This window comes from Pleurodeles waltl, chromosome 5, assembly GCF_031143425.1.
Source record: "Pleurodeles waltl isolate 20211129_DDA chromosome 5, aPleWal1.hap1.20221129, whole genome shotgun sequence".
NCBI classification, from domain to species: Eukaryota; Metazoa; Chordata; class Amphibia; order Caudata; family Salamandridae; genus Pleurodeles; species Pleurodeles waltl.
The window spans coordinates 133323690-133346204 of NC_090444.1; the positions used below are offsets into that span (position 1 = coordinate 133323690).

General features: G+C 39.9%; 1 protein-coding gene across 1 annotated transcript in view; it reads right to left on the reverse strand.

Annotated features, from left to right (window-relative positions):
* Positions 1 to 22515, reverse strand: part of LOC138295473 (xanthine dehydrogenase/oxidase-like) — a 794335-nt gene that overhangs the window by 668857 nt on the left and 102963 nt on the right. Inside the window, exon 7 of the mRNA XM_069233806.1 lies at positions 4734 to 4805. Within this exon, the coding sequence (XP_069089907.1) occupies positions 4734 to 4805 (72 nt within the window). The remainder of the gene's footprint in view (positions 1 to 4733; positions 4806 to 22515) is intronic.

A 22515-nucleotide genomic window follows, 5' to 3' on the forward strand; every position in this document is an offset into this window, starting at 1 on the left:
CCTTGGCAGAAAGATGATTGCCAAGCATGGAAAGGAGGCATACCTTTAGGCAAAAAAGTCACCTGGGTCCTCAGAACCGTTTTATCCAGAGAAAATGTAGAGTAGGGTGTCTTCACCAACATTGCCATAAGCTCGCTCATGCGACAAGCTGAAGTAATCGCCATGAAGAGAACACACTTCAAGTCAGCAGACACAGTGATCAACTATGCTTTGGTTTGAAGGGTGCACATATGAGAAATGTCAAGAGCAAATTAAATTCCCATTGTGGCATCACAAACTGTCAAGGCTCAAACGTGTCAAACCTTTTTTTATTTTTTATTTTTTAAACCTCATCACAACAGGTGAATTAGACAAGGATGGTTGGCCCGGAAAACACAGAAAGGCCAAAAGGGTCAACAAATAACCTTCAATAGTTCAACTTTCAAGAATGAGCTGGGCCAAAGACAAAAAAAAAAAAAAAACAGTGACAGCTTGGCTTTCTGAAGTGTCAATCTTGTTAATACCACACCAGGCCACCGATGTGTCTCGGCACCTGGCAAAAATATACTTAATAAGAAGTGATAGCTTTATTGTAGGGTAAAAACACCAACCAAGAAATACACCCACCTGGCCCAATCCAGAGTCACTAAGATTACTTGAGCCAGGTTGTTTGTGATCTTATTGAGAGTTCAGAGAGGCAGACAAGGGAAGGCATACTGATGTCCAGTGATCTTCTAATGAGTGTTTTTGTAGGAACTACAATTAGGCTATCACTTCTTAAAAGTGCAACACATTCAGCAGTGGTTAAGTGATCTAGCCAGGGTACTTCCCTCTGCCAGAAGATGCCCTGCAGCACTTTGGGTTGTAGACCACATTTGTGATCTGCCAGATGCCACCAGTTTAGCTTGTTTTCTCTGGTGTTCAAGGATCCCGCCAGGTGGTCAATCAGAAAAATTCCCTGATGCTCCAATGAGCTCCTGAGGTGCAGAAGATCTTGACCCAGGATCCCACCTGGCACTGCTTGTTGCAATAAATGAACTGAACCTCCCTCCCCTCCCCCCGAATGTAATTAAACCAGAAAGAGTCAAGTCTTCAGTGCTTTCCTGAATGACAGCATGTCCTGACATGCTCTTAGGAAGGATGGCAGGCTATTCCACATTTGTACTCCTGACCGAGAAAGCCCGCCCATCTGTCCTCTCTTAGTTAAATTTAGGACACAGAGGTGTTTTGCCTTGGAAAAGCGCAGAACTCTTTGCAGCGAATAATGCTTAAACTTTCTTTACAAGAAGTGGAGGCCCTTCTTGTGCACTGCTATGAAAGCAATGCAGAAAAACTTAAAGGCAATTCTCTCCGTTACAGGAAGACAAAGAAGCTCTACAAAGGGCTGAGACAAAGATGAATATCTGGGCAGGCAGCTTGGCCGGTGCCATTTAAATATGCTGCAGTCACTTGAGTAAGTAAGCTGGAGAGACCAGAAATACTGCATTGCAATAATCAAGTCTACTCAAGTTTGTGCTTTGAACCACAAGCACCCTTGAGGTGGGGAAGATAAGGCACATTTTTACAAAGCATGTGCAGCAAAGGAAAACACGTGGAGATCTTCTTGCCGTGTACCTCAAGAGAGAGAGATCACTGTCTAGTTGGACACCCGAGTTGTGCACAGATGAACACACTTCCGGCTTTGCACTATCCAGCAAAGGCCAGAAAAAGGCTGGTAAATCAGGCATTGGTTTCCCATTAGTACAGCAGAGAATCTTGGTTTTGTCTCCATTAATTGTTAAAAGTATTGTTAATCAACCAACATGAGATATCCCTCAGGCAATTGGTAAAAGTGAGAATTGACCAGTGCTAGAATCAGCTGCATGTCATCAGCATAGTTAATAAAGCATAAATAGGTGTGGCATGAGTGTGTAAGTAAACATTGAAAAGGGTTGCACTCAGGGCTGAACCCTGAAGCACCCCAAGTTCAACTTTCTTAATGGAAGAGCAGTAAAGAAGCATTATCCCACTGCCCCTTAGAGTATATTGGATTGTTTAGGACCTATATAATATACCCTGATCTAGACTTTACCCCTTTAAAGTACTCAGTACCTAAATAGTAGCGTCCACACTTGCACATGTGTGTACCAGAACGACACCATTATGGTAAAAGGCACACTGAACCTCTTTGAGCTTTGTAGTTGCTTTGGATCTGAAAGACATTATGAAGAAAGAAATACACATATTTTTGTTCCATTCACATATCACTATATTGGGACTATCAAGGTGACCACCATCACCAGTAAATGATTTAACCCCAAGTGGACACAGTATGCACATGATCAGGGTAAACAGACATTGCAGAACATTAACTCTCTCATACACATATTTGTCAAGTATGAGTCATTGCAAGATACTTTACTCACACACACACACTACACACAATAAAAAGCATTCAAAAAGGTGAAGGTATAAACAATTGTGGCATGGAGGGTCAGCTTAACCTATTAAGAACCATACAGGGCCCCATGGGGAGTGAGGGCCAGGTGCCTTCCTTGTCACACTACGTTCGGCACGGATAACAATATGAAAATAGGTATGAACTTGACATAAGAAGTGCCCATATAGGTAGTTAAAATATTGCAGGCTATTCTCCTTCTCTGTAGGTTGCACCCAACATGCACCTAAAGTTTCAAAAACTCTTGTCTCTGCTGGTGGAATGTTTGTTGTGCATTCCTGCGTTACATGCAGCCCCGCGAAGTGTCACCCATCTCACGTTAGAATAACGTATTTCCTGTCATTTTCCTGCTTTACCGTAATGCCTAAGATTGTCATGGAAGTCCTGAAGTACAGTAAAACCTTCTTGTCCCAGTTTTTCACTGTGCTAGGTAAGCTCCGAGTAGTGTTTATCAAAGGCCACCAGGTGGCCCTAGTAAACAACGGGAGGTATAGGATTCTCGATATATTGCGATATTTATAGGTTTCTCTCGCCTTCAATGCTTGATTTTGCTTAAGAGAAAGTGTAACTCATAGTCGTTGAAATGTCACTCATAATTACACTGAAATGTTGAAAATGTCACACATAGCAATATGAAACCTTGGCAGCTATGTACATATTTTGGAGCGGTCACCATCTGCCTTCATTCCAGTGATGCCTCTTAACTTGGGCTGACACATTTACTGACCCTGACGTGTCAGCTTGCATATTGACGTACAAGTGATGGCATGTGACGGAGCGTCATAGAAAGCCTCACATTCTGGGTGTTACTGACAGCTAATACATAGGTGAATATACATGCCTCTGTTAAATGCCTTTTAAGACATAAAAAGGAACAGGACACCACAAAGCGTTGTGGGTGCATGTATGTTTTTTGAAAGCCAGGCCAGAACAAGGTGTGTAAATTATTGTGTATATATCTCCCTGACATGAAGGAGGACCTTACCATAGGTAATTTCTATGAAAACATATTAGGTTATCACAATGAATAATTACTGAAAGCCACCAGGAGCCTACAAAAAAAGTCATACACATATATGTTGGCCTGTGATTATATCCTATATATTATGACATAAAAAATATACGCTTTAGTGGGTATGTAGCGTTTACTCTGTATTCCACAGTTTTCAAGACATTATCACTACTTTATACTTACGTGCTATAACTGTGAATAACTGTGCCATGCTAACGGTGGGAGTGAGTGTATGAGCTTTGGGGCATTCAGAAACTCCTCTGCGAGCCTTTCCAATCCTGAAAAAAAATAATCTAAGACTTGTTCTGGCAAAGGCCTGGAGTAAATCCACTTCAGGATGGGACGGCAAATGAAACACCACCAATTTTCATGCAGATGTAGGGGAAGGGGTTTCTCTACAGGCACAAAAGTTTCACCAAGAGAGAATAAGAACAAGAACATGTACAATTGACCTCAGTGGTAATACTGTTACCCAATGTGCAGCTTTTCGTCGAGTACCATTACGCATAATGGAAATAGCAACTCACTGCGAGTAGTGTTTCTAGATATGTGCGACTGGCACAGCTTTCTGGTAGGACTATCTTTGTTGTTTATTATTAATAGAAAGAAGTAAATATTCACATGTAATTCATAACATGAATTAGAGTGCGGATTTAGGTCTTGAATTTGGTTAGAATTACAATTAGAGTTTTCCTTGCTTCTTTTGTGTTTTGGCTTAATCCATGGCTTGTTCCACAATTACTCCTGGAATTCAGTAGTAAGCCATATGTACAAAAATAGTAACTGTTTCCTACTAAGAGCAAAATCTTCGCAAATTAAGCTGTTAATTTATTTAACAGATGTGCCCAAAATATTAGGTTTTATATGCCACAATAAAACAATGGTCCAAATTCAAAAAGACTGTGCGCTGATTTAGGGCCTGATTTAGTTGTTGGCGGAGGGTTTACTCTGTCACAATGGTGACGGATATCCTATCTGCCGAAATCCACATCCCATTAAATCCAACTGGATTTAGATTACAGCAGACAGGATGGTCGTCATCGTTGTGACGGACAAACCCCTCCCCCAACATCTAGATCAGGCCCTTAGTCTTACAGTATTCATGGCTAGCTCTTCAATTGGAGGAGTAAGTCAAGAGAATGGCTGAAGTACTATTGGTCAATCATGGAATCTAGTAGCAAGCCAGGAGTACCCAACAAGTCACACCTTCTCAAAACTAAATGTTTGGTAATCAGGCCAGTGGGTAATGTGACAGACTTAAGAGAAGAATGTCAAGTCTATGAAAACATGCCTTTTCACACTTACAGTGTTGTTTTCATTGATAATCATACAGCAGCCTTGATTAGTGTCCCTCTTTCCACAGCATTTTCCACTGTCCTGTAGGAAAAAAGGAAGTGTTGATAAGTACCACTGCACTTTACATGTTTCAGCAGAATACTCATAGCATCATGATCTGTACTTCAAATACACTTAAAAGAATGGCTGTGGGCGGGAATAATGGCTGAATGAATAATTCCGCCTCGTGCACCATCTTTGCTCCACCAAGATGTTGTAGGACTACTTCACATTTGACCTTCAGCCCTCAGTATGAGGTACGTCACTTTCTCAAACTTCTCATTGGCTGTTCAAATCTATCAGGTATTCTGTATGGCCTGTTCATCTGCAACAATTGCAATGACTTCAAATCTAGTCGGGCCCGATTCCCCAATGGATTTGCGCAACTAGGATCAGTTTCACCTCTCACCTGCAAATTACATGATTTACAAATGAAAAATGCTATTTTACGACCATAAGTCTATTTATTTACACGTAATGTTATTTCAGTATTTATTTCAGTATAGTTTCCAAGGAAGTAAATGCGTTCCCCTGGGTAGACTAGGTATTCCAATGCGGGGCTGCCCTGGGAAGGTATGTGGACACTCCCAAACTTGTGAGTGCCCTGCATTCATAAACTTTCTTTTTCATGGACCACTTCCAGAATCAGCTAGAGGCTGGCCCTTGTGCAAGACAAGAGTACATTTTGGTAGTAGTGTAGATGAAGGAGTTTTTCCCGAGTGAAGGGAGTTAATTTCGGTAGAAAGAGAAAGAAGTGATGGAAACAAGAAAAAATGGACAACGAGAGGAGCTAATAGTGGAAGTTGGAAAGGGGAAAGGTAAACAGTGAAAAGTGTTGGAAACGAAGAACTTGTCGGAGTTTGAAACTGGAAAGGAGGAAGTGGATATGAAGAAAGGGTGAAAGTAAGGAAATGTGCAACAAAGAACGTATATGTGAAAGGAAGGAAAGGTGAAAGAAAGTGAAAGGAAGGACGGGGAGTGAAAACAAGAAATAAAGTGAGGGTGCTAAGGAGGGTGAAAGGATGGGTGCACAGAAGAGTGAAAGATCAGCTGCTGAAAGAAAGAGTGAAAGGATTGATGGGTTGATTGGTAGGTGGATGGGAGAATGGACAGGAGGGTGAAGGAATGAATTAATGAAGGATCGACCGATGGATGGAACTGTGTAAGAAGGGAACGTCACTGGAGGGATGGCGGGAGGTGTGGCTGGATGGAAACACGAAAAGGTGAAGTGATGGATGGATGGATTTTAATGGATGCTGCGTAAAATTAAAGGACGGATGAAAGGATGGAAAGGTGACAGGATGATGCCCAGGTGAGAGGGTGGATATATGAGTGGATGTAATGGTGAAGGGATCTAATCTAGGAAGGGTGGGACTTACTTGCATCGCTCACTCAGTGTCATTAGAGGTTTGGTTCAAAGTGGAGGGTATTTTAATTTTCTTGCTCCTCCTTTTTGAGTACATTCCAAAAAGTCAGAAAATGACTACTATTGTAATCAAAAGCCAACTGCAGTACATTTCTGATTTTTGGGAATCGGGGTGGCAGGTCTATTAAGCATTTTGAAGGTTGCAAAGACTTCAATTCAGCTTTGAACCCATTAAAATGCTTTTCTTATGTACTAATCCCTTTTTCGGACTTGGAAAATGTTTAGGGGTCAGAAAAGTCAAACAAACCACGGTGGCATCAAACATGTGTCTACACTTGCCAGGTTTTACCAAACAGAACTTTACTGCGGGCATTGACGTTCACATTCAGTCAATCAAATAAGCACTGTATGTGCAAGCAACTGCAGTTATAGTGTCTTGTACTGAACCAAGAGACACCGCTACACGTTCCCCAAACGCCCACGTTTGTCAGACCTTTACAACAAAGCATAGACCTGATCAGTTTCCTCCAAGCATCAGCAAGTGATGTTCGTCAGCCAGATCTCACATAAAAGAATGTTGAGCCAAACCATCACATGCAGACCGCAGTTGTCAACCAAAGCCACAAGCTTCTATGCCCAATGTTTACTGAAAAGGTCTTTCAGAGATGGATGATAACTGGGGTCCGTGTTTGCTCAAAAGGTCCCTCAAGCATCCTTCATTGTTACTTTAAGTTATCTGCCTTCAAAAAAACAATTTATTTTTCAATCTGTCATATTGGCAATAGAAAAGTATGTTTGTACATATTGATATATCTTTATTAAAACAATGACCGACAAGGCAGAACAATAAATTATCGGTTTAAATAACATAACATCATAAGACATTGCTGGATACCACAAAACTAGCCTTCAATGAACATCATGTTGAATAAGCTGCCCATTAAGATAGTCTCAAAAGCAGAGGACATTTTTCATAGGAGCCCAGTTGTGTGTTTTACTAGTATGGCTCGTTGTTACCTCGCAAAATCTCGTTGCAGCCTGCCTTTAACTATTAGGAGGAATTTATGTCTAAAGCAAGTAAGATTCTGCACACAAGTGGCATATTGGAAACAATTGCCTAGGCCAAAGAAATATTGTAGTGCACCCATATGTTCAAGACATTTTCTCAGTCATTCAGACATGAAAACTTAAAATAATCATAAAAAATAGTCATAAAAGTATGTTCATTTTAAAACTCCGAAGACGTACAATAAAATAACATAGTATTATAACAACGAACAATGGATTTGAGAAAGGAACCAAAGCAAGTTTCCTGGTCCTCTCGGTCCGGAGGGAACCTATATGCTCAAAAATGTTTAGCTTTCAATAAAGGGGATAACACTTTCTACACGTACATTTCATGAAAATCTAAGTGAAACAAACTTTGAAAGGAAGTAGCATCATAAGGGCGTAAAGTGCAACAATCCCCACCCTTCCACCCCCAATTCGCCTTGGGGAAAACACCGCAGATTTTGCAGGGGGGCATTCTGAAACGAAATAGTAATATCCTTTCCTCATAACCTGTCATGTGCAGTAGATAAGGCTCAATGCCAGGAGTGGTCTGTAAAATGGCATACAGTCTAATAGTGGGCTTAACTAGTTTTTTTTTTCTTTCTCACGTCATTTGACCTAAAAAAATGTTCACTTTAGCCCAGATCAATCTAGTTTTATAACAGTACTCTGATTCTTGAAAACAGAAGGCCCGTTTTAAGTAGAACATTTAAGATATACTCAAACCCAAGTTGCAGCTAGTACAATGCCCAATAACATGCTTATTGAAGGTGGTATGACGGCTGTTCTAGATGGACAACAAGAACATCAAAGGGGAAAGTTTGATTAAGCCCTCAATAAAAGGCAACTCTTGTACCTCGTAATATATGATGTAGGGGCTACCAGGTGTTTGGGAGGGAATAGGTCTGCAGAATTGGCTCCCCTCTCTTTGCAAAACGTTAGGGTATACCCACACTGCAGGGGGCAGCAGAAAAATATTGACCTTTGTAGATATTCAGAAACGGTGCAATAGGTTCGCCTCCTATTGATGGAGACAGATTAAAAAGTGCACCAATTGACTGAATACATTTCTGGCGTCTAGCAGTAGTCAGGCATCACCCCCAGATATGGAAAGCTGGTCACCTTCGTCAGATTCTTGGGGTTAACAGAGAGCGTGTTTATTCAAACCAAAATGTGCAGCTTGGAATAATTAATGTCCGTATCTATGCCAGTTATGAAATTTGAAAAACAGATGGCCAAATTCATTAAACTCCTAGGAGTACATGTCAACAACACGGCATCTTCCACATATAATAAAGCAGGGAGTGGAGTATGAGCTATCAATGGTCCATCCTGCCCACAATCAGTCAATTTATTAATACAATGAATAAATAGGAGGGGAGCTAAAATACAACACAGCCGATCCCCCGTTCCAACCCGTAAGAATTAGTATGCTGTCCGTTTGGGCCAAACCTGACTCTGGCCGACAGACTGCAATGAAAATCGGTACTATCATTTATCAAGGTTGAACCCATATCCAACAGAGGCCATACCATGGACCTGTTGATGTGATCAAATGCACTTACAAGCTGCATGAAGGACAGGGGCAGTGGGCAGTGCTTGGCTACAGCATATTTGCCGGTATGTTGGAGAATCAGACTTTGTATCCGGAACTTCCCTGAATCCATACTGAAAAAAACTATGAATAGTGGTTTCATTGGCTCAGTCCCTTATCCTATTGAAAATCACTTTTTCCAAAACCTTAACTGATTAATCAATATGGGAGATAGGCCTACAACAGCCAAGGTCTGAGCGACAGCCCTTCTTGAAAATGGGCAGAATTAAAGAGGTGGACCAAGAGGGCAGCAGGTCAGAAGTGTTCAGATTGATAAACACCTTAGTGAGCAGGGTGGCACATGACTTATTATTACATTTAATCAAATCACAGAGTACTTCATAAGGTCCTGGGGATTTTTTAGATAGACCTTCTTGTGAGTCCACAGTTACTTCCTCTACCTTAATTACTAAGATGGAATTAGAATCATGGGTACTGTGTTTTTACTCTATCATCAGCATTTGTGGTAAGACAATAAATATTTGAAAAAGGATCAACCTACAGGTCAGCAGGAACATTAGAGCTATGCTTGACTGGGACATCTTTCCACTACTTATGGAGCTAACCAAATGCCAAAATTCTTTGGTGCTCTTTTAAACATGAAGATTAGTTGTTTAAATTTCTTTCTTTCTAGCATGAATTGTGTTTTATAATGTGTCAGGCAAGCAATTACTTCCCCTTTGATCCTTGTTTTTTTAGCAAGAGGTTTTCTCAGACTGCTGCTGGAAGAAGAACAAGCTGTGCTGAACCATTTAGGTAGCTGATTCTTAAGACCATAACAGGCTTCATAAGCCAACCATTAGCCGCCGCACATAAGTCAATAAATGACTGCATGATATCCCCGCTGGCTCCCTTGTTGAAAAGACATATAAGAAAAAAGCTTCTGTTTCATTTAAATAGGGACTCTGATAACCTACATAAATTTGGTAGGTTCCAGACTAAACCCAGATCTTTGTTTGAGTGCTAAATTTGATTTTCGAGCCAGGCAAGTTAACAGACTTAGATACAGGCAGTTTTAAAGGAACTGTCAGAGGGTTGTGGTCTCCGATGCACATATTTGAAATGTTGCTGTTTAAAACATGTTTTGTACATGGGCTACGCATGTAAAAATGATTAATTGTGGAGGAAAATCTTCTGGAACAAGTTGGTACAGTAGCTGGCTGGAGTAAAATCTGTTCATATTTACTATATATATTATATCACTCAGTAACTTACTGGTATGGGGATGTGTCAGATGATACGCTTAAATCCAGATGTCTAAGTAAGAATTGCGCTCTTACATATCAGCATTAAAATCGCCACAAATTACCATGTTCAAACCACAAGACAGTAACTTGTCCAAGCTCAACAAGTTGTCAATGAAGTCAAACAAGTTCTTGAAAGTAGTTATATGAGTATGAAAATTCATCATACTAAAAATTAAAGAAACAGAAGTCAAAATGATTGCACTTCGGATCTGACACCGGTATAACTCCACCACTGACATCAATGGGGATGACCTTAAATTTGTGCAACAGATTAAACCAACCATAAAGTTTATCCTTTGTTCTTCCATGTATGGACTAAATAACAACTATAACTATCATGATATACATATAAATATATATATACACACAACACTTTCCAGGTTTCCTGCAGCAATATAATATTGATAACATTTACATGGAATTTATTTTGGAGGCAAGACCTGCAAAGGTCCAAAATGAATATGTTCACTCTGTCAGGGAAAAGTGTTGTGGTGTCCCCTGAGAATTCATTCACATTTATTTTTGGTGCACCGTTAAAAATTACTGAGGTCTCAAGAAATCATTGGCTACCTTGTCAATCCATATCATGAGAATTATGTAAGGGTAAGAATCGATTATGAAGCCGAATTGCACCCTGGTGGCTGAAGGCGGAATTTGCAAACCTATTATATTCGGGTTGTGACATAGTACAGTTGGTTTATAGAAAAAACCTAGCAGGAGGACTGTGACATTACTTTGCCTGCAGCTTTTCGTTTCCCCATAGCGAAGAGGTTAGTATCACCTGAAGCAAAGATAGCAGATGAAAGAGCCAGATCCAGCATCATTCGGAAGCGAATGATCACAGATAGGCTCGCTCTTGGCCCGGGCACATCCCCCACACACCCCGAACTGCTGGAAACACTGATTCACTTTATAGCACCCGAACTCCTGACTCCCCCTCATGGTCATGTATGTTATGGGGCTTTGAGCCCTCAGTCCCTATGGTGTGTACAAGACAGTCATTAGTCATTTGATTGCCTATGATCAGATGCCTGCTAGAACCATCCTGGAGCTGTTATAATGGCCACAGAATGGATGAATGAATAGAGAAGCAGTCAAACTGCAATTTGACAGACATCCAACGTGTAACTAGGCATTGCAGAAACTTTGTGAACTGGACCAACACACAGCATAGATAACTTGTAGAAAACAGACATAAGGATTATGTTATTGTTTGTTTAACTGTATGACTTCATGACATTGAAGACCTACAGATGTGAATAGTTAAAGAATGATTAATCTTGTAAGCAGTTTTATAAATATGAAAAAAGATACACTAAACAATCTTCCTGCATAAAGCACAGAAAATAATGAGGAAACAACGTGGCATTGTCACTGTAATGATAACTCTATAAGCCAGTGAATGATGTAGAACTTAAATCAAATCGAAACTTCTTTTCAAAGCCAGCAGCCACTTAAGGTATATTTTGCCTGACACGTTTGAGTCATTGATCATACTGCTAATTCTAATTCTAATTCAAATCAAGCTAAATTTAAAGTAATTTATAGCAATTTATTATGATCCTTACAATCTTGTTATATATTTGAAATCAAGGTATGTTCAAAACAAACAAGAGGGGATAAAATATTATAACTTTTAAACAACTTCCCAATATTCCCTTCTAAATTAAAAAACAAACCACAGATTTTTAAATACTCTATGCTCTTGAGGATAAAATGGCAAAATAAGGAAAAAAGTAAAAGTGCTTAGCTCTTTTGTGAACCTACATGTAATTCCTTTGCAAGATCCTTCACTTATAGCTGAATTAACGACCCTTCCCGGCAGATGTGAGAAGTGCAACCGTCTTACAGAAGCAAGCTGCTACTCAATGTGTGCAATTGAAAGCTACTTGCCAGGCCCAATTTTGGCATGAAAAGGCAGGTATGCCTTAACTGTTAGAGCAATTGCCACCTCAAATTCATTAATATTAAAGATCAGAGAACAGTGGTGCCATGATGTAGTCTTGGCATCCACCAAATATGAGCTGAATGAGTTTTAGAGCCTCTTCTAGTCCATAGGAATTGCTCACACAGAAGTGGAGCTGGCACACCCAATTGCATGTCTAAGAAAGCCAAATAAATCTTGTTGTTCTTGAACATATTATTTAGTAGCATATACATTTTGAGAACCTATTCAAAAGTACCATTCATTATAACCATATTGGACATTTGTTATACTTCTCATAGTTTAGTTCAATCAGTACAATTTTCTCCAACACTTCAACTATTGGCTGACTTAAAGAGAACGGTGGTAGGACTGTGCATCAATTGTATATTTTTTGGGCCTTGCTATAGACAGCTTTAGTGTTCTAAGATATCTGTTATTACCAATTCTTTGCCATTTATTTGGAGTGGACTCTGAGAATGTCCTTTTGCTCGTGATTTGATGGCTTTAATGCCCATTTCAACTGTCTGCTCCTGGAGTAGAGAGTTCCCTCCCTTTTTTTTTTTTTTCTCTCGCCCTTGGATTATTTTCAAGTCATAATGTTTTGAACAGTTTACTTGTATTCCTCCACTCTGGATGCCAGGACACTGCTTTCTTTCGTATATTTCTATAGCATATACCTTTTAGCCTTCCAAGAACTGCATGGCACCTTTCTGTCCTCATGTGTCAGTTTCCCCCAGTTTCTCCCCTGCAAGTCATGCTCCTGCCACCCCACCCATCTCCCATTTACTTAGCCAGTCTCTTTAACCTTCCCTTCCTTCCATCCACACTGATAGATACTGACTTGCATATTCAAACAAGATGAAGGGATAATACATAACAATAAAAATACACTTTTCTGCGTACACAATTGAACCATACTGCCTATTAATATTTTAGATACTTTTTCAAAACATGTAGGGAAGCATCCAGAGCCTCAATGGTAAATGTTATCATCTCAAAAACTGGGTAATTTATTTCAGCCATAGAAAACAAGCAAAAACCATTACACCTGGTAAAGTGAAGGTGCAAATTTAATGTGAAAACACACCTTCTCTATGATCTGTTGGTTAAAAAAAGCAGAGTGGAGATGTTTTCATCAGTACTCTTTTCCATTTTCAACACAGGGAGACATTCAATGACATCTGATCTGTTTACAATTATGGGATCTCTGGAGATTGAGGGGGCAATGGTGGAAGCTTAGGGGAAACCTGTGTCTAACTCAAAGGACCTCTATTAATGTTTAAGATTCTGCAGCCTGGTACAGTGGATATGTAAAGTTAAAAGGCACACCCGGCAGGCAGGTAATCTTCAAAAGTTTATTGGTGAATAGAGAAACCACCCCGTCAAACAGACACCGGCCGGCACCTCCTCCGTAATCCACCTCCCTCATTTCCGGCCGTTCTTTTTAATCAACGTTCTCAATCGAACGTCCCTCGTCAACCCTGTTAGTGAGATCGGTGTATGAATAAATAAAAGTTCAGCGCGCCGATGTCGTGAGCCTAAAGAATATTACATGGGTTTTCCTCTTCCAAAAACAATAGGAAGAGATTACATAAGTACATAACATCGGAATGCTATATAAATATACAACTTAAGACAACGCACTAAAATAAACTATAAATTCACTATTCAATACTGATAAAAACTTAGAGGATTTTAAACACCAAAAATAAAAGAAAACTTACCTAAAAACAAAAAAACAGTAACAAAGTAAAGCTCAGGAGAAACATAGTACAAATGAATTAAGAACAACATTATCCCTTACAATAAAACAGAGATATTGAATCATCTGAATCTGTAAGGTTCACGTCTCACACGAGTACTTCAGCGTACAATGGAGAAATCATGTATGTTTCAAGTCTCACACGAGTACCACAAGAACAGTGGAGAAATCATCACAGCTCTGAATCATCAAAATCTGTAAGGCTTACGTCTTACGTGAGTACTTCTGCGTACAATGGAGAAATCATCGCAGCTCTTGCGGGCACCATCTCGTTCTTTGCAAAGATAATTTTGAATATCACAATTATTATGACTATCCACTTTGTTGCCTAAATAGCTTGTATTAGCTGGTGAACGAACCTTCACAACCTTAGACTTATTCCATCAATGACCACCCTCTACCCTGACAGCATTTCCACATAACTTATTAACCAAAACAGGAGATGAAAACTTATAGTCACCTTTCCTGATGAAACCCCCAAGCTTGATTTTCACAAAATCTCCAGCATTCACAGACATCTCAGACACTTTCCTCCTTTCATCTTAGTAAAGTTTCTGTGAAGTTTGTGCTCTGGCAACATTTTCTCTTACAAAATGATTTAAGCCCTAGATGCACACCTCCTGTTTTAACAATTTGAACATCCACGCAGGCTTAGACTCAGTGGCTGGTTTCCTTCCACGTAATAATTTGAATGGAGAAACCAAAGTGGAAGGTTGGGGTGTAGTCCTACAGAACCACAACATTGACTGAGTAGCTGAGTAAATATCAACTTTGTTCTGTATGGCCCACTTTATACAATCTCCCAGGACCCGATTGAAGCGTTCTACAAGACCATTAGTTTGTGGATAAAACAAATAACTTTTTAGATGTTTAATACCCCTAAGTGTTCAACTTCATTAGAAACAAATTAAACCCCATTATCAGAAACAACACACTCAGGAAATCCTTCCTTCATGCACACATCTCTGTTGAATTTCACTACCGCCTTTGAATTGAGTTCACTAATGAATCCAACTTCTGGCCATTTTGAGTAATAATCCAACAGAACTAAAGCATACTTAGAATTTGAAGGTAGGGTGCAAAAGGCACCAATCAAATCAATATCTACTTTCACCCAGGGTCTCTCAGGCAGTTCAATAAGCATTAAAGGTGGCACACATTTTTTAAGGACTTTATCGCTAGAAGTGCATATAACACATCCCTTGACCACATCATCCACCTCTCTCTCCATTTGGGGCCACGAGAAAAAGGAACATACCCTATGTTTAGTGAAAGTCGAACCTAAGTGTCCCGCATTAGCTTTTGTTATGATTTGTTGTTTGAAAATTTGAGGGGGTATCAATTTGTCTGATCTCATAACTAACTCACACTCCAACAATAATTCCTCATTTATTTTTGAAGAAAGGTTGAATACCTGGTTCCAGTGATTTCTCCTTGGGCTACCCCTCGCTGATAAGCTTAGAAAAAGTTCTCATAATTGGTTCATTGTTTGTAGCAGAAATCCATTCTGCTTCAGAAAACGGACCTGCATCATCTAGTTCTAGAGACGCGATTAAGCAACTTTCATCAATACATGAGGTGAGGAAACTGCAGAAAACCTAGACAAATAATCAGCTCATGCATTTTTACTCCCAGAAATGTGTTGAATTTCAAATTGAAATTGAAGAAGACGAGCTGAGAACCTTGCAATCCTGGGTGAACAATTCCTAACATTCCTGACACTAAGTAGAAAAATGAGAGGTTTGTGATCCGTTTGGAGCAAAAACTTTGTTCCCCAGAGATAAGTGCAAAATTTCTCTATTGCCCTCCAGCAGGTTAAGAGATCCTTTTCAATTACTGAATAAAGGCACTCTGACTCTCCTAAGACACTGGAAGCAAAACCTTCAGTGTTGTCACCCTCAGGTGTCTGTTGAGTAAGAACTGCACCTAAACCAACATTACTGGCATCAACGGTGAGCATGGACTTCAGTTCTGGTTTAAATGGCTTAAGCGCCACACATTTAGAAAGCAGATATTTAATCCACTTGAATGCATCAACACAATCACGATTCCAGTCAAATTCTACTTGAGCTTTAAGCAGGTTTGAGATCGGCCTGACTCTGGAAGCAAAATCCTTAATAAACTGTGAATAGAATTCACAGAGACCAAGAAAGCTTTTAACGCCATTTTTATCACCGGGGGGGGGGGGGGAGGTGCTTCAAGTATGTTTTGGACCAAACCTGGTTTGGGACTGACACCCGAAGAAGACATCACATGGCCCAAGTATTCAACTTCTTCTTTGAGAAATTCAAATTTTCCTCTTTTTAATACAACACCTTGCTGTTGAAAAATAGAAAGAACTTGTCTGAGTGAGACATCTGACCCAAATATTAAGACATCATCTTGGAAAATCGCTACTCTTTCAATGCCTTTAAGTAGATTTTCCATAACTCTCTGGAAAACTGACACAGCTGATGCTAAACTGAAAGGCAACCGACAATATCGATAGGTACCCCACAGTGAAACAAAAGCTGTAAAGTGCCTGGATTCAGATTCTAATTCTATTTGGTGATAGGCGGATGCTAGATCTAATTTAGTAAATAACTTAGCACCAGCAACTTGAGCTAACAAATCATTGATTTCCACCAAAGGATGGGAATCAATCCAAATCTCTTTGTTGAGAGCACGTAAGTCTATGCATACTGTAAGCTCACTATTTTTCTTTCAGTGACTACTAAAAGAGAAGCCTCTGTGAAGACTCAATTCGCTCAATGATACCCAACTTAGTTAAGGACATCAATTCATTTTCCAAATCTTCACGTACGCTAAATGGCACTCCCCTCATCTTGTGTTTCATGGCTAGAGCACCTTCCTTTACTTTTATTCTGTGTTTGAAACCTTTAATTTTCCCAAGTTCTCCAGAAAAGACTTTGGGAAAATCGTTTAATAAATTTTCCACTAAATCTGAATCTCTTATAGCAAGAACTACTTGCTTGCATGCACCTGGTTTTAATATCATACCCAACAGTCCTTAGTGAAACCAATCAAGGCTATTTAGGCCCTTGACAGCTACATACATTTTACCAGTGATAACTCTTCCTTTGAATTTCAACACGTCTTCAAAATATCCCATCAACTCAATTTTCCGTCCTTCTTATGACACAGGAGCTCTGTCTGGAAGTTGAAGAATCTATCGTTCCACATAGCTTGGAAACGTTCATTTGTGATAATTGTTATATGTGCTCCAGAGTAAACTAACAGACAAAGTTCTTGTCTCCAGCACCCAATTCCACATATGGATCGACAAAGTAGGAAGAATCGCACCACTTGACAACATCATCATCAACCACCAAAACCATGTATTTCTGAGATAAGTTCATTTTCTTGAAAGTCCTGGGCTTCTTCTTGGACTACCCCAACATTTGTTTCTTTAAGATTGGAGCTTTGACAAACTTTAGCAAAGTGGCCCACTTTGTTGCACAATCTACAAGAGACGAACTTGGCTGGACAAGGTTTACTTCCTTTTTTGTGGAAGCTATTTCCACATCTGAAACATATGTTGGACTGAGATATATTTGTTTTGGAGTTGCTGTTTCTCATGGAAGTATTCACTTTTTTGGGATTGACACCTCCCCCCTTATTGTACACAGGACAGACATGGTCTGGAGGTCTGTTTTCAAGTTCCTTTACTGAACGTACAGATGTTTCAATACTTTTAGCAATTCTGATACATTCGTTAAGGCTTGAGTTCCCCAATGTCAAAAGTTTCTGACGTATGTTTTTGTCTAAACAGTGGCAAATAAATTGGCCTCTAATTAGCTGATCGCTAAATAGCATTCTGCTATCAAGGTTATTAATGCGGATATGTACGTATCAATGTCTTCATTAGATTTCTGTGTACGTTTGAATAATTTGTGTCTTAAAATTACTAAACTTGGAGGCTCGTTACACCTCATTTCCAGTTTTTTTTCTGCTTCTTGGAATTCATCAAGTTCTTCGTCTTGCTGTATTTGTATGTCAGGTAAATGTTTAAACGTAGCTCTCCCCTCCAAGCCAAGCAAGTGTAGTAAAAGGCATTTTTTTCTTTCAGGTCTAAATCTTGCAGCTCGTAACGCCCCTAAATATGTTTCAAATGCATCAAACCAATGCTTCCATATAATTGGTCGTTCACCAGGAGTCTCCAGGAAGGGTGGTGGTGGTGACACAGCCTGCATACTGAATCCAGTGAAAAGATACTATGTTAATCAACTGTTAATTTAACTGAAGTCTGAAATATAAAATTCCAGTGACTATGATAAATGTACCATAAACTATACATCAATTCATTATTCAGTATTTCTTTGGAGAGAGAAAATGGCATTTAGATTTGGTCCAAAACAGTTCCAGTTTTTAAGGTTAGCGTTCTAGTTGTTGAAATGCTTGGGGCTGGAGCGAAAAAAAGGTGTTTGGATTTTGACAAAAAAAACTGTTCCTGTTTCTAAGGTTAGCCTTCTAGTTGTCTAAAAGCTTGGGGCGAGGCTTCCACCCTCTGTTCAGGTTAAGCTCAGGGGTTTGACATGTTGAGAGCTCTCACCTCTTTCTTTTCGTGCGTGGGTTTCTTGTATAGCTGGTTTCTCTGCTCCGCTCATCGTCACAATGTAAAGTTAAAAGGTACACCCGGCAGGCAGGTCATTTTCAAAAGGCATTGTTGAATAGAGAAACCACCCCGACAAACAGACACCGGCCGGCAGCTCCTCTGTAATCCGCCTCCCTCTTTTCCGGATGTTTTTTCTTCTCAACGTTCTCAATCGAACGTCCCTCATCAACCCGGTTCGCAAGATCGGCGTGCAAATAAATAAAAGTTCAGCGCGCCGATGTCGCAAGCTGGAACACCTAAAGGTTATTACAGAATATTTTTGTCTAACTGAAGGGACATTAAGCAGTGGCTTAAAGTACTTCAGCCAGCTGAAGCAAAGACAGGTGTTTGGCTCAAGAGACATCTAGTTAGTAATGGCTTAGGGTACAGCTTCCAGTTCAGCAAGCATTTATATCTGACTTGAGGACCTCTATTAATAGCTAAAGCCCTGACAGCCTAATACAGCAAGCATCTGTATGTGACTGAAGTAACCTGTGTTAATGGTATAAGGTACTGCAGCCTATTACATCAGAGTTGTGTTACACTCGATGGGCTTTGAGCAATGGCTCAGGTACTGACATCTGCTCCAATAATCATTTGTATCTGATGCAAGGGACATTGAGTAATGGCTCACAGTAAATACAACAGCCTGCTAGAGTAAGCATTTCTGTTTAACTCAAGGGACCACTAGTAACCGTTTAAAGTACTGCAGCTTACTACAGCTGACTAAAGTCTTATTAAGTTTCACTACACACAGGTTGAGCTGTCAGAAGGACTTATTGTTACAAATACCTTACCATATATTGGGAAAATGTCTTAGACTCCCCCCCCCCACCAATGGTTTAATAGCTTTCTTGTCTAAGGTAACTGTACTTGATTTTATCACCTTCCTCTCTATTCATTTATTTGTACCACCTCTGTAGTATTTTGTTCTCATTGGAGTTGTTTCTTTCCACAGCTGAGGGAATTATTTTTCCTTTTGGATGTTTCTATAGCATGCCCCTTTTAACATTCCATGCAAGTGAGCAAACAGTGCTTCCTCTGTTCCCTCATGTATCAGGTTTCCTTTTCCTAGCACTCTGCCACAAGGCCTTGCTCCAGCCGCTCCCTTATTCCTCAGCTACTCAGTTTTTCTCTCCAAATTTTGACTTGTTCATACTAACAATGATGACCGTTTCCTTACATTTTTTTTTTTTTTTTAAACAGCTAAAGAGCCTCTTCTTAAATAATATAGCATGCAATGTATAATTGTGTGCCTTGCTGATTGACTGTACTGTTCTCCCTCTGAATCACCTAGCTCTGAGATGTATTCCATGGAAGCAGCTGATGAAAGAGGCATGATGGGCTGGTTCTCCATGCATTGTATTTTACTTGTTAAAATAAAACTTGCAAACACCACAGTCTTGGTCCTTTACACAGCCGAGTAACAGACAGGCAGAGAGTTTACAGGTGACATTGAGAAATAAGCAGGAGAATAACTAGGATCAGTAGTGAGAGAAAGTATATGTTTTGTGTTTTGGCATTAGTGGACACCTGTACCCAACTATTTACTAGAGGATACATTTATTAGGGGGGGGTGACACCCCAAAACCCTCCACCCCAAACCTCCTGCTCCCCACAAAGCTAAGCCCCTGCTTGTAAGTGGGTGACGGTTTTTCGACAATGAATCTTTCATCTGCGTACCATCAAATAGCTGTAGAGGAGAGTTCCAAATAACTGACCTCATTTGTTACTACTCTAGAGAGCTTGTAAAGAATTTGCTCCATGACTTTTGGAATTGTACCTGAATCAACAGTATTCCAGAGGGTGATGCTGAAGTTGCTGGGTATGAAAGGAAATGTTAGCTATCTTCCGGATTACATTTTGGTGCATGGAAGGAAATGGGGGAAGCATAATCTGAAACAGAGCAAAGTTTTAGATCTACTGAAAGAGAATAGTTTGACTACTAAAGCTGAACATTGCAAGCCAGGCACAAGTGGTATAGATTATTTATATCATAAAATTGATATCGAGGGGATTAGATCTAAAGAAAGGTTGGTGAGGGCAATAAAGGAGGTGAAAATTCAACAAAGAACGTCTCTCTTCCTTTATCAGACTAGTGTTGAATTATGCCAAGCAAATTTTTCTTAAACGATAAGATGCAAGAGCTACTTAAAAAGAGAGCTAGCTATTTTGTATGTACAAGTGAATGGTACTTCCGGTCAATATAAGGATGACTTCTTCAAAAAATATACAAGGGGTGCACTTGGAAGCTCAATCATATTTTTCACCACCCTATCCCAGAGCTGAGATATTTATTTGGGCCATAAAATGAAGTAAAACAATTAGACTTTCTAAAGTGGATATGCAAATTCATATGCTGAAACCACACATTCTATAATCTGCCTGCTCAAAATAAAAGTCAAAGGGATATTTTCTGCTTTTTTTGCTTTCCACTTTTAACAAAAACAAGACATTCAAGGGCATCTGTTTGGTTTAAAACACCCAGGCATCCTCAGATTGAGGGGTAGTTGCTGAAGCCTACAGGAGACCTGAGTCCGACTCAAGGGACCTCTGGCAATGGCACAAGGTAGCACAGACTGAAACAGCAAAGATATACCTCTCATCCAAGAGACCCCAGGTAACAGCAGCTAAAGAACTGCAGTCTGGTGCAGCAAGAATTTGTCTTACATGTGGGGCTTCTAGGACTGGTGTAGGATACTGCAGCATGCTACAACTCTGAATTAAGGCACTGCAAACTTCATCAGGAATGTGGGATCATGGAAATTAGCGCTCAAAAAATAGAAAGGCCTGGTGGCTTGCATATAGGCTTGTAATTGGATTGCTAATGGATTTCAACTGCTGATGCACATTGACTACAGGAACAATAACTGTGCTGGAAGCAGGAGAGCCCTGGGACCTCGAATTGTACCAGGAAGCAAAACATTTGCCTACCATAAGGTCTTAACATGCCGGCCTCCTGTAAAAAGAATTATTGGTGAGCCCATCTGCCCCCACGGATCTCTTGAATGCAAAATCCCCTCATTTATACAAAGCCACAAAGGTTGCACAATCCTGGATTCCCAGCCTTCCAAAGACAAATACATATTTATATTGTTCTAAAGACAGACAAGGCAAAAAAACACCATGTGAAACATGTTCACACATCAAACATAGGTCGGTACGTAGGTTTTTAAACAATTACTGAATGGTAGTGTCTCACTTTACCTGCAGAACATTTCAGAGAGTCACGCTGGACTATGAAAGTGGATATTCCTAAAAGGGAGTGCCTTTTTCCAATATGCCCTGATAAAGGTTCTGCTATTTTACCACAATCACGTTTCAGTTTGAAGGCAGTCTGGCTAGCATCAAACGTACTGTTCCTTTCATTAAGCATGCATTAGTCCCTATTAATAAGAAATCTATCTCTGATTCAATTAGGCTCAGCGGGTATGGATTTTCATGAATACTTTCTCCACCTTCAACAAATGCCTAGTATTAAAAGAAGCACATCCCTTTTGTGATTTGTTTAGACTCCAAAAGTACCTAACCCATTGTTCTAAAAGAAGATTGATACTTTCCTAATTGAAATCTGAATTACCTCTATAGTTCTTTGTCAGATTCACCTAGGATCTCTTTTGCTGGCAGCTTCCACAACACCCAACAAGGTCGCGTCTTTAGAGCCCACTAAGGTAGGCTATAAGGCTATGTTATGTTTTGTCATTTAGGAGTTGAATTCTCATATCTACTTTACATCAATATACTAAGCTGTGAGTTGTCACCAATTGGTAATGTTTTACATAATTTACCTAGGCATCATAACACAGGTACATAGGTGTCTTGAAAGGGTTACGTCTGACATTGGCATTCGTTTTACAGTGTATGATAATTTCCAATTTACGCCTATGCTGCAGAGAATGGACAACCATAAAAAAAAAGTAGTCCTCATGCTCCAAAAGCGGTATAAAATAGGCTTCAAAGCAGCTATATCTGGGAGCACAAAAGGTACATGTTGGATTTCCTCTTCCTATACAAACCTTAGGCTTCTTAAATTGTGTATATTGGCACATGGTACCTTCAAGAAGACTGAACTCTGAGAAGGAACGAAAGAATGGAAGAAATTATGAGACATTTAAAAAAAGCAAGATTAATTGTCAAGGGAGGCAAGGGAGCCTTAAAGCAGCTGAATAACCCCTTAGCCGCTGAAGCTTTTCGACCCCGGCACTGAGCCCT